Here is a 23,027-nt window from a genome sequence, read left to right as displayed (position 1 = left end):
TGCACGCCGTTCGACCAAGTCGGCATGGACATTCTCGGGCCATTTCCTATGTCTGCGGACAGCAACAAATGGGTGATCGTCGCGACCCACTATTTGACACGCTATGCGGAAACCCAGGCGATCCCACGAGCCACGGCTTCTGAGGTAGCACAATTTTTCATGCGCCACATCGTGTTACGACACGGTGCTCCTTCCAGTGTAATAACGGACAGAGGGACGGCATTCACGGCGCAGCTTACGGACGAAGTTTTCAAACTGAGCAACACCAGACACCGAAGGACAACTACGTACCACCCGCAAACCAACGGACTTACTGAACGACTGAATAAGACCCTCGCAGACATGATCTCAATGTACATCGACGTACAGCACAAAACATGGGACCGGATCTTGCCTTACGTGACCTTCGCGTATAATACCGCCGTGCAAGAGACCACGCGATTCACGCCATTTCGGCTTCTCTACGGCCGCGAAGTGCAGACCATGCTAGACTCAATGCTACCGTGTCAGGACGAAGACGAGTTGGCAACAGACGCCGAAGAATTCGCAGAGCGTGCCGAGGAAGCCCGGCAGCTCGCGCGACTGCACATCGGCCAGCAACAGCAGGCAGACGCACGACGCTATAATACCCGCCACAGAGAAGTGTTTTACAGCCCCGGAGATCAAGTTTGGGTGTGGACGACCGTCCGCCGCCGTGGCCTTAGTGAAAAGTTGCTGAGCCGGTACTTTGGCCCATATAAAGTGTTACGCCGCGTCAGTGACGTGAACTACGAAGTGGTTCCGGGTCTCACCCCCCATGCACGGAGCAGGACACGGCTGAGGCCGGACGTCGTTCATGTGTTGCGCATGAAGCCATTTATTGCGCGTTGTTCGTAACTTTTCCTTTACCGTACAGCGTTCTTTGTGTTTTTTGTTTATTTTGTGAACTTACTTTCTCGTTCATTGACGTTTCCTATGTTGGCACGCTCTTCAATTTTTACTTTCACTTCATCCGAATTTCCATTTTTTTTCACGTGCCTATGTAGTAGCATCGCGGTGCTGCTATGTACTTTCCTTTCCTCTTTTTGGTACTTGTTTTTTTTTTTCCTTTCGGAAGGGGGGATAATGCCGCCAGCACGTAGTGGGTTGACAGCAAGAGCGGCTCAAAATCTGGAGGAAAAAAGAAGATCGCGTTCTTCTTTGCTCGAGAGCCAGCCACGACTGACGCATCGTCCTAGTGCTAGCTACCTGGTGGTTTAATAAATCCCCCAGTACTTGTGACTCATCGTGACAACACATTGCACATACAATAACCACTGTAATTTACAAGAATTATAATCAGGCGAATGGATGGTCTCTAGCTCTTTCGTTACCACGCCTATTCAAATCGATCACGAATGATCGACGCTTTTAGATAGTCTATTTTGGCATGTTAAATTTGTTTCTCGTGCACCCAGCCCTTTTTAGTAGTTAGTCCAGCCACCAAATTTTCAGAATCGATTTGAATTAGCCTGTTTTGGCAACATTGTGAATTTTGACAGACCTATGCGCGGACCAATGTGCCTGTACTGTTGGGAAAAGTGCGCTAAGCTGGAACTTGACAGAAGTGCGTGCCCCTCATGATGATGCTACAGTAACATCGAAGTTATGTAGTGAAAAGAACCTTTGCAAGCCAAATATCGAATTAATGTGTCAGCTTCAGAATTTGACTATCTTGAGCAGTAATAATTACCAGAAATTTTTGCCAGCTATTCAATAGACAGCTCTTCCAAGGAGTCAGAAAAAATTTTGTCCACAAAAAATATTTACAGAGGTCCGCCACGTGTTTAAAGTTGTGAGGTGGCCTTCTCTGACAGTTTGAAGCAGCTTTGGTTTTGCTTGCATCGTTATATGAGACACAGGGTTCATCGCGTGTCACTAGTCGCACCTATGACGTCGTCGACACGCGCGCGTGGGTGCGTACCAGCGTTCCAAAACAGATGCGCTGCTCGAAACTGTCTTGCAGCCCCATCAGAATTGAGTGAGGACGAGCTTACAGTTCGAGGATCACAGCACTTCAGCTTCAAGTTTTGTGGCAACAATGTTTCGCATCAGCCTGAGACATCCACAGCCATCCATGGGTTTGTTTAGTTTACATGCTCAAGTTGTCTTCTCCGCTGTAAGTACGTATAGCTCCTGACATTTGTGCACAATCCTATGGCTACTGTGGTTACATGCGGGATCTACTTGCCACTGGGGTGCGGCATAGTGGTGCCGGCTGCAGAGCTTTTCATCACAACAAGAAGGTCACCGTAACACATTTTGCCCCTAACTACAGAGTAGAGCAAAACATTTCAGGACTGTGAGCGTCATTGTTCTGTTCTTCTTTCTTATTTACGATGTGCAAAAATGCAAATAAATATGCTTGGAGGCATATATTGGAATGCCAACCTACACGTAGTGAGGTGGCTCATGGAAAGAGGTGACGCTAGGCGAAATAGCGAAGTTCATTCGACATCTCATTTACAGAGGGATTATTCACATCATGAGTATATACCTATATTGGAACACCTGGAGACTTTTATCACAAGACAACAAAAATTCAGTGAGAAAAGTGTATGAGTTCACTTGTGTCACGAAAAACCATGCAATGCTTCACCGCATGGCACGAGAAACGAAGCTGCACCTTGGTTCTGATTTTCTTTGTCTATGGGAAGAGAAATATTTTGTACAGCATTCATTAAATTTTACACTGTTCCTGGGTCAATTATCTACAAAATGTATATTCTGAATTTTCTTTGTTTAAAATATATATGCATATATAGCGTTTTTTATTAGACTTGTTTTCCAGCTGGCAATAAAAAATTCAACACTTTTCACATTTTTATTCAATCTAAAATACTTTTGTTGCTCTACAACATATATTTTTTTGAAAGAGCATTTCATTGTGCAAAGTTCAGTATGCTGCAATGCATGCTGCAGTACTTTTGAAACTGGCAAAAACGACCTTCCTGAGACATGAAAAACAACCATTTTCATGCGATAACGAAAGAGTTAAACACCAAGTAGGTGTTGATTTCATATTTTGTAAAAGTGGCCACATTGAAAATTTGAAAAATCAAATAAGATAAAATGAATTAACATCTAAAATGCTTGTTTATGTGACAAAAACGGGGTCATAGCTGACAAAAGTACTAAATGTCATCAGTCACATATCAATGTTGTCACAGCAGCAGCTAGTACGACTAAGAAGTCTCGCACGCATTTCACCTAAATAGTCTGCTTGTAAGATACAACTATATGAGATATATAAAAAAATGCAAGCATGTTTAGCATTGTCAATATTCTAGTTGTAGTGGAGCATACGCACCAACGCGTATGCGCCTTCGGAAGATAACAAAAAATCCCCGTGCTCTGATTGCGCGAGAGCCTGTGCCGCTTTTGCCAGACTTGTCGTACGGCCATTTTTTGTTGCGACCTCGTTGTGACTTCTCTGCTCGAATAAACATCATCACATTTGGTGGAGGCTGCTGAGATCCCTAAGCAGACCTGGAGCTCCGCTCTCGCAAGTTGGCCGAGAGACCACCGCGAAACATGACTGATGCAGTCGCCAACCAGCCCATCCCAGCCCAGCCAGCACCATCGGCTGCCCCCTCTATCTGCCCCGGCGCTACCTGCCAACGGTACCCGCCAATCTTCAGCGGCAGTGGTGAACAAGATGTCGAAGACTGGCTCTCCTTGTACGAACGCGTAAGTGCCAGCAACAAGCGGGACGACGACTCTAAGCTCGCCTACGTTATCTTTTACTTGGCAGACGTAGCTATGCTTTGGTTTACCAACCGCGAAACCGCCATCGCCAACTGGCCCTCCTTCAAGACCTTCGTGACTGAAGCGTTCGGCCGACCAGAGGTCCGCAAGCTCCGCGCTGACCAGCGTCTACGCCACCGAGCCCAGCAGCCTAGCGAGACGTTTACTAGTTACATTGAGGATGTGCTCGACCTCTGCAGGCGTGTTAACCCATCTATGCCTGAAGAAGAGAAAATTTGGCAGATTCTCAAGGGCATCGAGGATGGCGCATTCCAGATGTTGCTAGCAAAAAGCCTGACCACGGTGGCAATCCTTGTAAGCCTGTGCCAGAGCTTCGATGAATTGCGCCATCAGCGTTCTATCGCCCGACAGAGTGTCCCACAACCAGATTCGATTTCGGCCATCGGACTCGCAAATGCCAACGTTCGCCAAGAAAGTCTGTCCAACCAGATCAAAGACTTCATCAGATAGGAAGTCGCCCGACAGCTCTCCCTGCTGCCGCATAGCGACGCGCCCACCACAAGCCTGCCTTCGACACTTCAGCAGGCCATGCGCACTGAAATTTGCGATGTCCTCCCTACAGTGCCAGCCCCTTACCCATGCGCTTCAGTAGCACCTGATCTCTCAACCGTCGGATACGCACCACCTGCGCCACCTTCACCTCTCAGCTACGCAGCTGTGGTCGCGCGGCCCCCACGGCAGCCAGTCTCCTTATCGGCTACACCTCCTCCGGCCTCGCCTCCGGTATACAGGCCCCCACCTCGCTTTTTCCGTCCATCTAATCAGTGGCGCACCCATGACAACCGTCCAATCTGCTTCGCGTGTGGCCTCGCTGGCCACGTTGCACGCTTCTACCGCCGCTGTTCCACGCCTGCATACGCCTTCTTTGAAACGCCTACCTACGCGCCGCAGCAGGCCACCACGTCTGCATCTGAACAGAGGCACTCCGACTCAGATCGCCGCCCATCAACTGCTTGTTTTCCATCTCCTCGTCACCGATCGCCATCGCCTATGTGTCGTCGACCACCTCGTGAGGAGGGAAACTAATCAGTGCAGTTCCGGAGGCAAGAACTGCAACTTCTGCGCAATTACCAAGGCCTCTATTTTTGCCGCAAAATGTTGTTGATGTCGATGTTGAGAGAGTCGCCACACTAGCGTTAATTGATACTGGGGCCGCCGTTTCTGTGATGAACGCAAAACTTTGTCGCAAACTGAAGAAAGTGACCACATTTCTAGGTGGCATGGCGCTGTCCACAGCTAGCGCGCAACGCATTCATCCCTCGTCTGTGTGTACCGGCGCGCGTCATCATCCAAGACGTTTTGTACATCGTCCAATTTTTTGTTCTACCATCTTGCTCTCATGACCTCATCCTGGGTTGGGATTTCTTATCACGTCATGAAGCTATCATCGATTGTTCCCATGCGGAAGTGTCCCTTGTGCCAATGTGTGAATTTCCATCACCCGACCGTTCTCTGCTCTGCAAACTCATCGCTGAAGACGACATCACCTTACCTCCAAAAGCTTCAGTCCCTATTAGCCTTTCATGTGTATCGCAACCTGACGCCACGGTGGTGTTCACGCCATCTCCGGTTTTTACTGAACGCAAGGGCATCGTTCTCCCATTTGTCGTTCTTACAATTGCGTCTGGTTTAACCGTAATGCTGGTTAACAACCACTGCAACTACCCCATTGGCTTACTCAGTGATGAAACCTTGTGATATGTACAACCTGTCGAACATATCGATGATATTATTCTCCACGACGAAACCCAACCTCATGTCACATTGCCGCAATCACTCATGCGTCTGAGGCATCAAGTTCGTTAGCCTTTGACAATGCTATTGACGCAGACCTTCCCCCCTCGCATCGCCGCCAACTTGTTGCTCTCCTTAACAAGTTTCGCTCTTCTTTCGACTTTCAGGAACCTGCTCTGGGCCGCACCACCACTGTCACTCATACTATTGACACCGGCTCACATTCGCCTCTGCGACAGCGTCCTTACCGCGTTTCCGCCAAAGAGCGCCGCGTCATTACGGAGCGAGTAGATGACATGCTTAAACGTGGAGTCATACAGCCTTCTCAAAGCGCTTGGTCATCACCTGTGGTTCTGGTAAAGAAAAAAGATGGCCCCGTTCAATTTTGCGTGGACTATCGTCGCTTAAACAAGATTACGAAAGAAGATGTCGACCTGCTACCACGAATAGACGATGCTTTTGACTTTTTACAAGGCGCCGAGTACTTTACATCATTGGATCTGTGTTCTGGGTATTGGCAGGTGCCAATGGCTGAATGTGATCGCCCTAAAACCGCCTTTGTAACGCCGGATGGCCTATATGAGTTTAAAGTTATACCATTTGGGCTCTGCAACGCACCTGCAACATTTGAGCGCATGATTGATACCATCTTGCGTGCCCAGAAGTGGAAAACTTGCTTGTGTTACCTGGATGACATCGTAGTCTTTTCAGCTGATTTCTCGACATATCTTGGTCGTCTCCACGAGATTCTGCCGTGTCTAACTTCTGCAGCAGGATGGAAAGGTGGGCTAGTTAGTTCGCTGAACCATCATAACTTCTGCAGGCCAACAACTTAACACCAAGAAGTGCCACTTCGCAGCACGAAAACTAACCATCTTGGGACATGGCTTCACAAAAGACAGTGTTTTTCCGGATCCTGATAAGCTTCGAGCTGTCGCTGACTTCCCAATGCCCACATCACTGAAAGCCCTAAGAAGTTTCATTGGTCTCTGCTCCTACTTTCGTCGCTTCGTGCGCAACTTCGCATTCATCATCGCACCTCTCACGAGTCTGCTTTCCAACAGCAAAGGTATATCTGCATGGTCACCTGCATGTGACGACGCATTTCGCCAGCTGCGCCGCCTGCTGACCACACCACCTATTCTTCGCCACTACGACCCCACTGCTGCCACAGAAATTCACACCGATGCAAGTGGCGTCGGTCTTGGTGCAGTGTTGGCATAACGGAAAGGCACCCAAACCGAATACGTAGTCGCTTATGCAAGTTGCTCTCTCAAGAAGGCTGAATTGAAATTCTCCGAGACAGAGAAGGAGTGTTTGGCCATAATTTGGGCACTGACGAAGTTTCACCCGTACCTTTACGGCCGTCCTTTCGACGTGGTCACAGACCACCACACTCTATGTTGGCTGTCCACCTTGAAAGACCTGTCCGGACGCCTGGGGCGTTGGGCGCTTCGATTGCAGGAATATGACATCCGTGTCGTATATCCTTCCAGTCAGAAGCATGCGGATGCCGATGCACTTTACCGATCGCCATTAACATCAGATGTGGCTTCTCTGTCACCACTTTTTACCACCTTGTCACCACTCGACACCACTGACATGCTTTCAGAGCAGCGTAAAGACCCATACATTGCCTTGTTAGTCGACTATCTTACCGATCTGTCTGCTGTCGCTTCCACGAGAGCGCTACGCTAGCAAGCAGCCCACTTTTCCTTACGAGACAACATTCTGTACCACCGCAACTCCATGCCTGGTGGTAGGAAGTGGCTCCTTGCTATCCCAACTCATATGCGCTCTGACATCTGCATGAATTTCCATGCAGATCCCCAAAGTGCTCACGCATGTGTCCTGAAAACCTACGAAAAGCTGCGCCAACGATAATACTGGCGAGGAATGTATCGCTTTGTGCAGAAATACGTTCAGTCTTGCACCACTTGCCAACAGAACAAGACACCTCCACGGCACCTTACTGGCATGTTACAGCCGCTCCTGTGCCCGGCTCGCCCATTCGACCACATGTGTATTGACCTCTATGGCCCCCTCCCATATAGTGGCTCTGGAAACCGGTGGATTATTGCCGGCGTCGATCATCTGACACGCTACGCTGAGACTGCAGCTCTACCGGCAGCGACCGCCCACGAAGTTGCACTCTTCATCCTCCGCAGCTTCATTCTACGCCATGGTGCTCCGCGGGAATTACTCAGCGATAGGGGTCGAGTGTTCCTGTTGGAGGTCATCCAAGCTATCCTCGCTGAATGCAACATCATCCACCGGAAATCTACCGCATACCATCCACAGACAAATGGTCTCACTGAGCACTTCAACCGCACACTTGGCAACATGCTGAGGATGTACACCTCCTCCGACCACACTAACTGAGACGCTGTATTACCTTTTGTTACCTTCGCTTATAACACTGCGACGCAAGCGACTACCGGTTTTTCCCCGTTCTTTCTGTTGTATGGCCGCGAACCTTCCCATTCACTCGACACTATACTCCCCTACTGCCCTGATGCATCTGAGTGCTCCCCGCTTTCGGAAGTCGCCAGATTACGCTGAAGACTGTAGTCAGTTGGCTCAGTCTCTGACAAGTGAGGCTCAAGGTCTACAAAAGACTCGACGTGAGGACGTTTACCACATAGCTGCTACGTTTTGTGCTGGCTCCCTCAAGTGGCTTTGGATGCCCCTGCACGTTCGTGGCCTGTCTTCTAAACTTCTGGCCCGGTACCATGGTCCGTACCATGTCATTGACGCGACTTCCCCGATGAATTACATCATCGAGCCACTAACACAATCACCAGATTTGTGCCGTCGAGGACGAGAGACCGTGCACGTCGACCGTCTCAAACCCTACTACGACCCCCTCATTGTGCCTACTCCCTGAGTCGCCAGGATGGCTACTCTTCACCCCGGGGGTATTGTAGTGGAGCATACGCACCAACGCGTTTGCGCCTTCGGAAGATAAAAAAAAAGCCCCGAGCTCTGATTGCGCGAGAGCCTGTGCCGCCTTTGCCAGACTTGTCGTACGGACATTTTTTGTTACAACCTCGTTGCGACTTCTCTGCTCGAATAAACATCATCACATAGTATACAGCTACTATGCAAGCTGTATACTAGATGACAGTACACAGCTTGTTTTTATTTTCATTTAGGCTCGATGAATGGCCACATGGTTTAACTTCATATTTTTTAGTTTCCCAAACGCCACTTCGAGCAGGTTCGGAGCAGTTACTAACCTATACAGTCAATTTCCATTAAGACGAACTTTATTAGGACAAATTCTTGCTGAAAACGAATAAAATGGGAATGTTTGTATGGTTTCCGATGGACTGAATGCAAAAAAAAATTTGCTTCAGATAGACCGCTTAACAACGACGAGGATTCTGCGCAACGAACATTATAGTCCTGGTGGGGGCATTCAGGCAAACAAGAATATGCCAAATGAGGAAAAAAAAACTTCTTGGCGCAAAAACTCAAAGCAAATTGAAAGCGAATGGCGACATGGATGGAGGAAGCGAGATAAGCGGAAGAAAGGCCAGTGCGCAAAGATTTTATCTCCCTCACCCCTAGCCTGTAGGTGGAGAAAGAACTGGCTTTATAAGCAAAAAAAGCAACAAAAAGCAGTCATCCATTTGTATTCTCTTCGCATTCTTCAGTTCCTCAATAGAAGTACGATGAACAGAAGAACACAAAAGCTTGGCTAGAGGAGAAAGTGCAAGGGAAGGGGAGCGAAGAAAAAGCCAAATGAAAGTGAAAACGAGAAGAAAGATTGTGCATTATAATCACATGAAACTGAAACCCCATATGCGGCACTAGCACTTCCATCAGAAGAGTCAGATGCACTGTCCTCACCGTCACACAATGGAACCTGAGCACATGTGGTCAGTTTGCATATTTCTGCAGAGGGCCTGTGCACATCTTATCTGTTCTCAATGAAATGCAGCAAATTTTGATGCACCATTTTCATTATGAAAGTGCATGACAAAGGAAGGTAATCTTGCATACTAAATATAGCTGCGTCACGTCTTTTTACGTGCTCGAGGCTGGTGATCGTGAGTAGTGTAAACGGAGATCTTCAGATGCACGTCCTTCAGGAAAAGTTACTGTGGGCTGAAAATAAGAAAATATCCAAACCTCAAAGAAAAGCTTGATGACTTTCCTAAGCAACTTGGCATATATTGGCTTTGTCAAGGTAACAGCATGCAATAGGAGCATATCCAAAAGTGATAGCAAAGCCAGTAAAGCAAGCCTCTCATAAGGTAAACAGCCAGAAAAATAAACTTTCCATTCTTTGAAAGAAAATTGTGCCTGTTTCTCACTTTTATACATATTCTCACCTTTTTCTAACAGTGAGAATATGGCCGTGCTACAGTTTTATTGTTAAAATGTGGTAGCAATTTATTCATGAGAATGTTTATTATGAGCTCACAAAACTGAGTACTTGTTAAGTTAGTGTAGATACTCTACTTGAAAGCATAGTTTTTAATCAAGCTGAGCCAAATTAATGCTTTTCTTGTTTCTTTCCTCCCCATTGTAAGTATACTCAATTCAGTGTTTTCAAGGAACATAGTAGCGCACACTTGGCATGTTAGTATTAGGGTTTTGGTGGCTCTTCTGATAAGCTGAACTCCGGATAAGATGAACAAACCATTGTGGTCCCTTTGAGTTCGTCTTAAAGGAAGTCTACTGTATTGCACAATGGAGCAGCATGGAGCAGAATTTCTCTTTAGGAGCAATTTGGAACAATTGGAGTAGCACCTCAATCACTGCTACAATATGTTATCAAAACAACCTCCCCCAACCAGTCCACCAACCCCTGACGACTCTGTTTCTCCGGCATCTCCCACTGATGACAAACGTGTTTTCGCCGACATTTATATTCATATCGACAGTCATCAGTTCATCCATTATCAGCACTGAACTCATCACTGAACCGATTGACTGATTGATATGTGGGGTTTAACGTCCCAAAACCACCATATTGCCACAAGGCAGTAGTGGGATTGGGGCATAAAGCGGTAGAGGGTCCCTGGCTGAAAGAAAAGACTACGAAGTGGATAGAGACTGGTTCCAGCCCGCCAGTGCGCCAGGCATTGTCATCGCGTGTAATCGTTGTAAATATCTGTAAATATACGTTTCCTTGTAAGATTATCATCACTGAACCGAGGAAGGTTATTACTCCCTGGGAGCACGGATTGAACCTGCCGTCAGCAGAAGGTCACCTCTTGAGACCGATCAGGAGATGCACTGCCAGATTACAAATCCATGAGTCCACATTCATTGCGTCATTCATCGTGTTGCGCGAATGTTCCTAGAAAGTCATCCTCAGCATAGACTTTCTGCGCGAACACGGTGCAATTAGTAACCTTCGAGAATCGCTCCTAACCATGTCCAAACACCATGTCCATGTCCATGTCCAAACACTACGCAAGGAGCAGTACTTGGTATTGTGGATGAAGCCATCACACTTCCGCCGCAAACCAGTACGTTCGTAACTGTAAAAAACGACATAGACAACAGTAGTAGCCCTATTGCCAAAGCAAACTTGTCAGAGCTCTTGGCTCTGCAAATCTGCATCACCCGTGGCATAGTGCAGTTGAAACACAAGAAGACTGAGCTCATGGTTACGAACTTCAGTGGCGAATACCACCATTTGACAAAGTGAGCTCATCGCCCCCTTTTGCGTGCTAATCTTTATCGTCTTTTTTTCATTGCAGCACATACAATTCTGGCAGCAGCGATATCGCGCAATAAAAGCTATTATGCTTGTGACAATATGTTAACAAAGTTCCTTGCCCAGCATGAAACTGGCATAGTGTGTTTTAGTAAAAGAGTTTCAAGAACCAGCGTAGCTCTTTTAATACTCGACGACCATACAATGATGCTGGGTTCAAATGGCATACATTCCTAGAAATTTAGTGTTGAGCCATGTCTGCTGTCTGTTGTGACACACCATGACGACGATGACGCTGGTGACGATAAAGAACTAGTAGAATTCAGACCACACATTCTCTTTCTGCCATTATGGCACAGCACATTTAAGGTACACACTAAATGTCATGATGATGATGCTGATGACGATGAAGAACTAGCCCAATCCAGACCACACATTCTCTTTCTGCCATCATGGCACAGCTCATTCAAGGTACACACTATATGTCATGATGATGACGACGAAGAACTAGCGCGTTCCAGACCAGACGTTCTCTTTCTGCAATCACGGCACAGCACATTCCAGGTACCCCTATACGCCATGACGATGACGACACTTATGACGAACTAGCGAGTTCCAGACCACACATTCTTTCTCTGCCATCACGGCACAGCACATTCAAGGTACCCCTAATGCCATGACGATGACGCTGATAGAACTAGTGCGTTCCAGACCACATATTCTTTTTCTGCCATCACGGCACAGCACATTTAAGGTACACACTATAAGTCATGACAATGATGCTGATGACCAGAAAGGATTATGGCAGCACCCAGTGAGCCCTCTATGAAATGAGCAACTGTTCCTGTTCCCACTTTCTGTTCTGAGAAAGCTGGCAGGAATGACCAAGGAGGGCTTGAACCATATAACTTCGCAAGAACTTGATTTTAAGAAAACCAATGTCTGAACAGTGTAGTTTTGAGATAGTGGATTCCACTACAAATAGATAAAAAAGCAGAATCCACAGTCATCTGGTGGTGTTTTGAAATAGATCAAAGCGATTAGCGATTTGTTCTACCATGGAATGCCGAAGCTCCCATTTTGTCCCTGCCTAGTCACTTTTCAGGGAACTATTCCTTCTCATGTCAGTACGTGTTGCCACTAGGTGAGGTGCCCTTTAACGTGATGACTGTTCGATGACCAGTCATCCCTGCACCGGCCACAATGAAATGTTCGCGCCCTTTGCGGGCATGACAGTTCTCGTCTGACAACACTGTACTTAAGTGGCATCTCGTCGTACAGTAGGACAATATAGCCCTCAACTCGACTCAACTTGTCTTGCAGTCTTGGGAATGGCGACAAGCATTGCACCACCGAAGCCCACATCATAAGATCGAGCAATGGGGAACAGTGATGGCTGTGCAGCATAGTCTATACGGGATGGCACATTTTTGAACTCATAGAAGACAGTTTCAATGTTTGGGTGCTCAAAGCAGAATGAAAATTTTGTGGAAAAGTAATTACTGGGTCACATCAACGTCAAACTTCAAAGTACATCTCAGGGGAAGAAACATGTTATTTTTATTTCCGTTGGTATAGCTGTGTCTCTGTAAGATGTCATAACTTTCATTGAGCTCGGATACATTTCATTTATTCCCAGAAGGTACATCCAAATGGTGCATCAGAATATGAGCAATACCTTACGGAAGGCAGTATGTCATAAAAAAATAAATTGAAAGTTTTATGTGTTGCAACATTTAAAATATTATGCTGCATTTATTAAATGTTTTTGCTGAGTGTGACCATCACTGAAATTTTTAAAAAAGTATGTCAGTATCTGTAGTGCTGTGTCTGTATTGCGAGATACTTTGTATTGCGAGATACTTTTTTCGTCTTTTTGCAAAATCATCTTGGAAATATCCCGCTACATCAAAGACAAGTGTATCTCAGTACTATCTGTATTCTAGACTTACAACATATGTATTTTGATATCTGCATTCCGGAATACTTTTTCAAGTATCTTTGCCCAGGCCTGATGCCCACCTTCAACTTGCATTCATTATTAATTCAGTGATTTTACAAACACAAAAAAAGCGAACTAAAAGATATCCAATGTATAGTCCTTATATATTTTTAAAACCACTAAAACGGTCACTTAAGCGGCTTTGCGAAAATCGCGATCCTTTTCTGCACGAGATGTTGTAGTGCTGATGGACTCCGAATCGGCGCTACAAAGACTGCATCGTGGCCTACCTAAAGAAAAGTTCACCAGGAAATCTCTAGCACTAATTAAACACCTAATTAGCAAGTTTTAATATAAAGTTTCAGTGGATCCCATCCCACGTTGGCATTGAAGGCAATGAAAAGGCTGATGTCCTTGCATGCGAAGCACGAACATCTGTTCCAAAAGTAAGAACTCCCAAGACTTACCAGAACAACAAAGATGTGATACGCAATCATTTCAAGGCGATCTACAAGTTTCCACACCAAGCATGTGTAATTCATGGACTTTCTCGTGAACAAGCGACGCTGTTGTACCACATAAGAACCGCCTCTGCATACACCTCGGCCTGGTCATTCAAGACCGGGACATACACTTCCCCGTTCTGTGCCTTCTGCGGTGACATCGGGCATATTGAACATTTCATTTGGCATTGCCCACAGTTTGATGAGCAAAGAGCAGTGATGATCCGCACCTTGCAAAAAGGCTGTCATAGGCACCGGACAGTTGATGACGTTATTTTTCCTGAAGGACCCGCGGCAACTAGGAGGAACGTGCAACGAATTTCGTTGGTCTTCCTGCGAGACACTGGGCTGTCTGACACGTGGTGACAATTTTCAAATTCAGGAGATGCTCAGGCGGAACAATTGCCGGCCATGCAGGCCAGGCTAACTCCACCTGCTACAACACCACCACCACCACCACCACCGGTCACTTAGGCTACTAATTAGTATCCACGCATTGCTAACATACACACTATCACACACCCTGTTGCTCCAACTTGAATTGGGTAAAAATAGCTTTCAAAAATTTTCGTATGTTTCACCCTTCCATTACACACTGATCCTAAAAAGAATTTTCTGAAGCAACAAACTGCTAAGGCACATTGCCAGGCTAGTTGGTTGGGGTTCATCATTCATATGGCTATAGCGCACCACAGCAAGGACATAGAAGAGAAAGACACACACACACACACACACACACACACACAGTGCTACGAAAAACTGCAACACATACCTAAGCTCAATGAAGATGCTCTCCACACATGACAAAGGAAGTTCACAAAGCGACACTACAAAGAGAAGGTTCCTCAAAAAGGCCATCAACTCCTTGCAATCAGATTCCTGCAGAAAAAGTCAAGGTTGCGTTGCAATGAATTGATAGCAACTAGATGCTCTTCCTAACCTGTCCCTATGTATTTCAAAAGAAGACAGTGGCTTAACATAAGCTTCTTGCAAAATCATACTATTCCTACCTATATTTAATAAACTAACTTAGAAGGAAGATTGCTTTGAAAAAACAGAAAATATTTAGGGGGTATGGTAGGGTAAAAGCATCACTTTTGTTTTAGCTTTATATCTCAAAAGCTGTTTCATGTTTTGCTGTTAAATCTTGTGTACTGATTATAAATGCTTTTGGCCCCCAAAAGGTATAACTTTTTCTACAGTCAACTTTAAGGCTGGGATGTAAAATTGAAAGCATACATTTTTTTTTTCGAAAAAAAAAAAACAAACAGCATGAGTGTGAAATTCTGCACACTACTGCGACATGACACTGGCTTTCAGCCCAATCAAAACGAATGGTCAGCACTGTCCTCGTGTTTCTTGTCTTCGTGCATACGTTTAAATTTAGCTGCAACCATTCGTTACCCCATACTGCAGGTGAAATTTTCCAATTGCCTTTTTTTTCTTTCAGAATTCCAAGTTTTATGTTGAGACTATTTGGTGGGAAATTCAGCATAATATAAGACAGTTTCAGCAAGGTTTGGACAGTATCAAAAAGGTACATCTAGGTTCAAAATTTAAAGATTAGTGATGTTGAGAAAATGTCATTTTATGTTGAAAAACATGAAGGGACAATCCTCACAAAAAAAACCAATGATTATACTACAGAAGCATCCTTGGTGGGAAATTTGCCACCACAACTTATGAAAGTGGCAGAATAAGAATACTTAGTCATACTTATCATTAAAAATACATAACAGCCAAAGTAATGATGGAAAACAACCCGTAAACAGGCTCCTTCTACGTCAGAGGATGCAGTATTCTGTACTATCTTTAAATGGCTTTAACCGCTCCTATGTGTTTGGCCCTACATGATTTCACTTCTCACATTGTGCATTATCTTCTAGCAAAGAAACTAAAAAGAAAGGTGTTTTTACTTGCTTTCTTATGCTATACCCTCTTAAAGGATCCCTGCAGAATAACTACCACCATGTAACGGCTACACTATTATAAATGCAATAGACTTGCTTAATCTCATTGATATAAAAAATATTCTAGGGTGAAAGTATAATTATAAATTACTTCGATAAGCATATAGGTGCAAAAAAAACTGAACATACAGAAGAAAATGCTGCCAGGATGCCAGATGCATATACAGGTCCCACAGCACTTGACAACATATTCTTTGCTTCCTGAGTGAAGGCCTCTAAAGAATAAACAATAGTAGAAGAACCAACAGCTCCATCAACAAACAAACAATACAAACGATTAAGAACAGTCAAATGACATATAGAAACAACAGATGAATTTTCGAATATCTCAAAGTGTAGTTGAAAGGGGCCCTACAGCACCTTTTTAACATAGCCAAAAAATACTGCCAATCAGTAGCCAAGGCTCCGGTAAAATTTGAACCACCTATTAAAGCACTCTATGCAGCAGGAAACTCACCAATTTGATTTCAAAGGCTGCTAGAAATTGCTTGCTCTCCTCTCGGTAAACTTTGCAGGGGAAGGGAAGGACACTGTCATAGATGATGTCATGACCGAGAAAATATATTGTTTGTTTCGAGTTGAGAAAAAGTATACAATTTCTCCTTTTAAAAGTAATGCAAAAGTTACTATCTTATACACTAAAAGCTCATTAATTCGACCCTTGTTACTTCGAAAAATTGGATAACTTAAATGTCGTGTTCTTTGGTCACAGCCAGCATATGTATTGCTTAATAGAATTAAAATCTCATTAATTTGGTGATATTTGACTGAAACCTAGTTAACTTTGAGAGTCCTCGAAACACGCCAAGCATGAAGCAACGAAAATTTGCGACACAAAAGAGCAAAAATGGCATTTGCGAACAACTGAAACTTCGCGGACGCTATGAATGCGTATTCAGCAACCACGGTTTTACCCACAGTGAATGTAGAATTCAGTAGCTTCGTTGCAACTTCGGGCTATGGATGAGCACTGTCATGAAACTCAAATATAATGGGAGCTGTTGAACATGAAGACTTTAGCTGCAGTTCGCATGCTATCATAAAGCTCATTTGCTACATTGTGATCGAGAAAAAATCAATTGCTCGTCATTTTTCTGGTGACAAAAACTATTGCCACAGAAAGGTATTGGTCTTGTTGGTACATAATAAGGGATGGGTCCAAAGCACAATCTGGCTTGAGACACGTAGGTCTTGAGTCATGGTGAGATCGCCAATGAAGTCATGAATGATGAAAATCATGGCACTTATACAAGATAAGTACTAGATATACGTATTTATCAAGAAAACAAGAAAGCATTGAAATAAACACTTGTTTATTGTTTTTCTTGATCCTTTCGATAATTCGGCATTGTGTTCTCTTTATGCGACAGCAAGACACACATACGTCTCACTTTTTCGTCTAGAGAAAACATTTTCACCCACATTAACTGTTACAATTTGCACAATATTAAGTCACTCAAATCTTACCTGTCTTCACAATCTAGAGGAAAATTGTTTTACCACTCTTTCGAAGGGTGGATGTAGTGCTAAAATGGCATGAAATTTTGGTCAATTTTTAATAACAGCTTCTAAATTTTCCTATTCTTAAGATAGAACCTACCAATTAAAATGCCGGGTAATTTCCTCTTATTCTGTTTTTCCAGAGAGGTGACTTTGGCTTCCAGTCATCATGTATCTTCTTTTAAATTTGCATAATAACTTGCCCAATAAATACATCGAAACAATCCTCTGTGAAATTGTCCTGCTCATCCTTCAGTGCAATTGCAGAAATTGATGTGTGGAAACATTTTTCTTGATATCATCCACCCCTTGAAAAGTAGGAGGATGTTCAGGGACAACATCTGTACTAAAAAATTTCGACAGCAAAAGCAAGGACAGCCAAATGGCCATAAAAAAGTGGTTTATGCATGTGGTGAAGTAAGCTTTACAGGAACAGACCACAGTACTAATAAGGCTTATAAAAGGCACAATTTGAGGTGGTGTTCTCCTGCTGAAAGGAGGCACTCAGAACTGTCCTCTTTACAATTTTAGAAGTGATACACGGTGCCACTTGCTTTGGCTGTTTCATATCAAATACCTGTTGATGCAATTGGGAGATGGGGTCTTCATGAGACAGTGGGACAATGTATTCCCACTTTTTGGAAAACTCTCTCGTAAGTCAGTGGGACATATATGGCCCACTTTTTTAAAGTAAACTACTCGACCGATTTTGATAAAATTTGTTTAAGGCTATTTCTTTGTAATTTATATCAATGTACCACAATCAATTTTTATATCCCCATGTCAAAAATATAAGCAGACATAAAAGGTTTAATTTGAACATTTTTTGTGGTCCAAAAAATTGGAATTAACAAGCTTTTACTGTAATTGCAATATAAATCAAAAGGCACGCTTTATTGTTTTGTGTTGTTTTTTTCATTCATGTGAAGAGGCATTGGGTGGCACATGCCACACTACATTTCTGCTGTTTTAAACACTCTATGCCTGAGTCAGTACTCACTGCAACACTAATACTGTAACAAAAAAAAGAAAAGAGAATTAGGAAAGTACTTTTACCTCTAGACTATAACCATCATCTACTTTGAATGCTTTTCTTGCATTACCACCGTAGTCCCAGCACTTCCAGGTGATAAACGTCATGTGCGCTATCAGCGTGACATGAAGGGAGTGTAAACTTAAGGGCTCATATTTCTTTGTTAGACAAAGTATTAATGAGAACTAACAATGTGAGTTCTAATAAGTAGCAGCATGACAGCATTCTTGATAAGAAAGTGGCAAGGGCTGAGTTTTCAAAAAAGAAAACGCAAGTAAAATAGATGACGAAGATTGTTTTGTGACAAAAATACCCCTAAATACTCTGTCTTTTATAGTGTACCAGTGTACATCATTGTTTCCTAAACCACCAGTACATTTGTCAGCGCACACTTGCTCTCTCCAACAGGCCTTGTGAGTTAGACACTCTGGCAGATATCACTAGTTTAGCCAACTAGAACTGCTTAAAAATGCCCATCAGTATCTAGCTACTATCCATTGGTCACACTCAGGACAAAGCTGGTGTGCCATTCGTCTTTAAAGAGCTCAGCCATACGTCCGCCCAGAAATCGTGCTTCTTGTGCTGCAAAGTTACCATGGCAGCCTCCCAAAATAAGTCCATTATTTAGTACTTTAATATGCCCACAGCTTTGATCAATAAGCTTGGAAACACAAGTAAACACCATGAATAATAAAACAAAAGCAATGACTTTCTTAGAACCACATTAACTCCTTTCAGCATGATACATATAAACAAAGTAGCTAAAGTGTGAAAAGCAGCTTACCATTGAGAGGAATCAATGCAGAAAAAGCAGGTTTTACTTTGCACTGAGTAAAGGTGTGGCCGAAAAGTTGGCAGACATTGAGAAGGAGTTCAGACAGTGCATGCACAGTAGCACGACTCGATGGTTCTGTGTAAGCAGCTATGCCTGTGAGGAAAGGAATGCTGAAAGCAAGCGTTGAATGATAGCTTGGATTTATCATAGTGCTTAAACACATTCCATTTGATTGACGAGAGCCATTTATGGAAATTTATAATACACTTGTCACGCATATTACCAATGTGTCAAACCATAACAAAAAGCGAACTATTCAATTCTATCAAATGAGAACAGAACAACCAACTACAGCTGAATCTGAATCTCAACAAAGTTATGCAACTGTTCTGAAGCAGCCTGGGCAACTGTTCATATGCATTTGGAACAAAGAGAATTACCACTTTCATTTCATGGGAGTAGCTGATTTACTGACATAATTGTGATGGCATAATTTTTTTTGTGCTGATTAGCTGTATCACTCAGTGGCAGTGGACTACCAAATAAAGGCTTTCTCCCTCCTCACCATCTGACAAAAAAAAAAAGGCCATATTCTTCTGAGCATTCTTACACAAACTACATTTGTGAATCAGATTCCTGCCAATCATTATGTTGCCCATATTAGTGAAGACAGCTGGTCAATGGCAAAAAGCACTTACAAATGAAAAGCTTTCTCAAATCTGTTTTTTTTTCATTAATATACAAAAAACTAAACAGCTACACAAATAGACATAAGAATAAGAGATACGTGTTTTATAGATAAAAACATAGATGCCTTTTTTACAATTCCCATTTTCAAATTTCAAATTCTTTAGAAACCATTATGAACCACGTATAATTCACTCAAACTGAACCATAATTTGAACAGAATGAATAAAAATGAAATTAATTTTGCTTCAACCAGTTTGTGATTGTGCGTTGAATGAATATTCAACACACTGTCACAACCAGGCCAGTATTAGTTGAATAGAATATTTCCCGATTCCACTTGGGATATTTAACATAAGCCATAAACGAGTCAGTGCTACCGAGTTGTACAATCTGGTTCACTTATTAATTTATTCATTTTTTTTTTTTCAGTTTTGATTTGGATGGTCAGTTTGGTGTTCCAAAGCAACACACAGACTATGAAAGTTACATTAACAGAGCATGTATTTATGAAAACTTAACTACATTAGGGTCATGAATTTTAAACATATAGACCAAGTCAAGTTATATACGAGCATTCTAGAATTCTGCCCCCTAAAGAGTTTGTGCAATTCGACATATAGAGTGGTAAATCGGCAGCAATCGCTAGTAGTTCCTCTTCAACTGTAGCGTATAAAAGGCAGCAAAAACAATATTCTAAGGTTCAAAGCTTGCTAGATGGTCATATTTGAAGAATGAATTGTAGTATTTACCACTATAATTCGGATTCTAACTATTACCGTTAAATTCTGAGCAAGTGCCCCTACACAAGCAAGTGCCCCCTTGCAATAATACTGAAAGTTGGGCTTGTTGGTAAGGCAGCTTTTTTGGGTACACTGCGAGGACGACGAAGACGGAAGAGTAAAGAGGGGAGATAGACGAGCGCTCGTCCTGTCTCTCTTCTGTATTCTTCCGTCTGTCTTCGTCGTCCTCGCATTGTACCCAAAAGGGCCCCATTTCCTTTTTTTTTTTTTTTGAGAGATTTGAAATATGCTCCAATGACCGAGCAAGCCTCCCTCCCCCCCTCTCCCCTCTCCCTGCCATCATCATTATTTTTTTCAGGCTGTTCTCTGCTACAGAATCTTACAGCAGTGATTCCAAGAAACCGAAGTTTTGAGTCTTCAGATACATGCACGGTTTCTTAGTATTTTTACAGTGAGGTGCCTCGGGGCTGCATTCTGAGTTGTCACAAATTGTTGAAACATTTAAACATCTTTTTCCTCTTGCGGTAACACATGAATGTTCGCACGAGGATTCAGTCCGGTTCAGTAAAAATGGCAAGTGTTTGCATATTTAATAAAGCATTTAATTAAAAGCACCAATGTGCATTCTTCATAAAAGTACTTCTGCCGCCACCTTGAATTTTGGTGAGCAACTGAAAAAGAGCCCCCTGATTGATTGATATGTGGGGTTTAACGCCCCAAACCACCATTTGATTATGAGAGACGCCGTAGTGGAGGGCTCCGAAAATTTCGACCACCTGGGGTTCTTTTAACGTGCACCCAAATCTGAGCACACGGGCCTACAACATTTCTGCCTCCATCGGAAATGCAGCCGCCGCAGCCGGGATGAGCAAGAGCCCCCTCCCTCTAAGTCTTGTGTGATTATCTTTCACAATAGAAGAAGCGCTTGCTCGAGATTTTACATTATATTGAGACAACACTGAATGACTGTCGTACAAAATAAAGTGAAAGAGATGTCAATGATGAAGAGTTTTTAATTAATATGCCTTAAGAATGCCTTAATATGCCTTAAGTGAAGAAGAACTTCACTGCACATATGGCTATGATCTTTGCCGCACATGTTGACTCTGATCTACACGTACGGGTCAAAATTACACCAAAATGACCCAAACTGAAGACAGTGAAAACAAAAGTATCTCTTTACTTAGCCCTCAATTGTCCCATTTCAATCCATGAGTACTGTAGAGGTCAGGGCTAAGCAGTATCGTGATACAAGAGTACTGCGATAGTATTTCAGATACTTCTGAGTATCTATCGATGCTGTTCGCCGTCCACCACCTGTCCTGCCTATTACATTATACTACCAGCCACCTACAGCTGCACCTTCGTCGCAACTATTGCAGGAGGCTTTCAGACGTCGGCCCCATGTCTCCGATGTCTTCATGCCACCAGCCACCACTTGCTGCGCTTTACTCACCACCATGAGAGGACATGGGACACCCACAATTTCGCAGAACGAACGCTTGGCGCACTGTCGATCGGCGCCCTCTCTGCTTCAACTATGCTGGTGCCGGCCATATAGCTCGCTATTGTTGGTACCGCGACACATTGCTTCGCTCGTCTTGGCCAGGGTACAACGATCGCCGTGCCAAGGTCGACTACATTATTCGCCATGACGACCCTGGCTTTCGAGGACCCTATAACGTCGTCTCCTATCACGAGTCGCTTCCTAATCACCAGCCCAATTTCACCCACATGTCACGCTCTCCATCCCCTGCTCAGACATCGTCACCGAATCGACGTGCTTTTGCTGACCTTCGGGGAACAAGGTCGCCCAGCCCTTACCGGGGAAACTAAAGGCGGCGACCTCTCGGGGCAAGGTCGCAGCCCGACCACAAGACGATAAAAAGTCCCCAGTACTGCTGCTACAGAACGACTCGACACTGACGAATATTAACAACAACAAAATAGTGAGCGCCTACCTCAATGTAATTATCGATGGAGAGCAAGTGACGGCCTAAGTCGATACGGGTGCTAATTTTTCCATAATAAGTCACAAGCTGGCTGATCATCTTAGAAAAGTAAAAACGCCATGGACAGGACCACATATAAGAACAGTGGGTGGTCAATTGCTGCTTCCTACTGAAAGATGCACAGCAAGAATCAGCATAGGACATTCTTCTTTCGTGGCGACTTTCATCGTTCTCCCAGAGTGCTGCAAAGATTTAATTATAGAAATGGAATTTCTCAGGGAGCATGACGCAATAATCAACATCCCAGACCACGTGGTTTCGTTTTACGAGAGTGCTCGTCTGACTGATCCTACATGACTAGAGCACAAATCCTTTCGTCTCAAAGACCACAATAGAGTCGTGCCGCCTCGATCATGTATCCTCGTTTCAGTAGCATGTGACGTACCGTTCGACGGTGAAGGAGTCACCAACGAACTAACCTCGCTGCTTTTCACTCACGGGATTTCCGTAGCACGAAGAATAGTCAATGTCACCGATGGCCGAACGAACTTGCTATAGACCAATTTCACCTCCGAGCAATGGCACTTTCCAAAAGGCACAACTTTGGCACCTTTCGATGAGATCACAGATGTTTGTGACTGCTTTTCAGCACTCGAAGCAGCACCTACACAAAACCCACATGACCTAGCACCTAATCTTGACGTCAGCCCTACTTTAACTCAGCA

General features: G+C 44.0%; 1 protein-coding gene across 2 annotated transcripts in view; it reads right to left on the bottom strand.

Moving 5' to 3' along the window:
- LOC119177271 (RAB11-binding protein RELCH homolog) overlaps positions 1-23,027 on the bottom strand; it is a 185,681-nt gene that overhangs the window by 46,232 nt on the left and 116,422 nt on the right. For both annotated transcript variants that reach the window (XR_012889289.1, XM_037428716.2), the window contains exons 15-17: positions 18,930-19,090; positions 15,742-15,827; positions 14,415-14,521 (exon numbers count right to left, since the gene is read on the bottom strand). Coding sequence is in view for 1 of the 2 variants with exons in the window: in XM_037428716.2 (XP_037284613.1) it covers positions 14,415-14,521; positions 15,742-15,827; positions 18,930-19,090 (354 nt within the window). In the remaining variant the exon portion in view is untranslated. The remainder of the gene's footprint in view (positions 1-14,414; positions 14,522-15,741; positions 15,828-18,929; positions 19,091-23,027) is intronic.

The sequence above is a fragment of the Rhipicephalus microplus genome, unplaced genomic scaffold (assembly GCF_043290135.1).
Source record: "Rhipicephalus microplus isolate Deutch F79 unplaced genomic scaffold, USDA_Rmic scaffold_48, whole genome shotgun sequence".
Lineage (NCBI taxonomy): Eukaryota > Metazoa > Arthropoda > Arachnida > Ixodida > Ixodidae > Rhipicephalus > Rhipicephalus microplus.
Note: the sequence above shows the minus strand (reverse complement) of the source record. Positions and strands in the feature narration are given on the sequence as shown.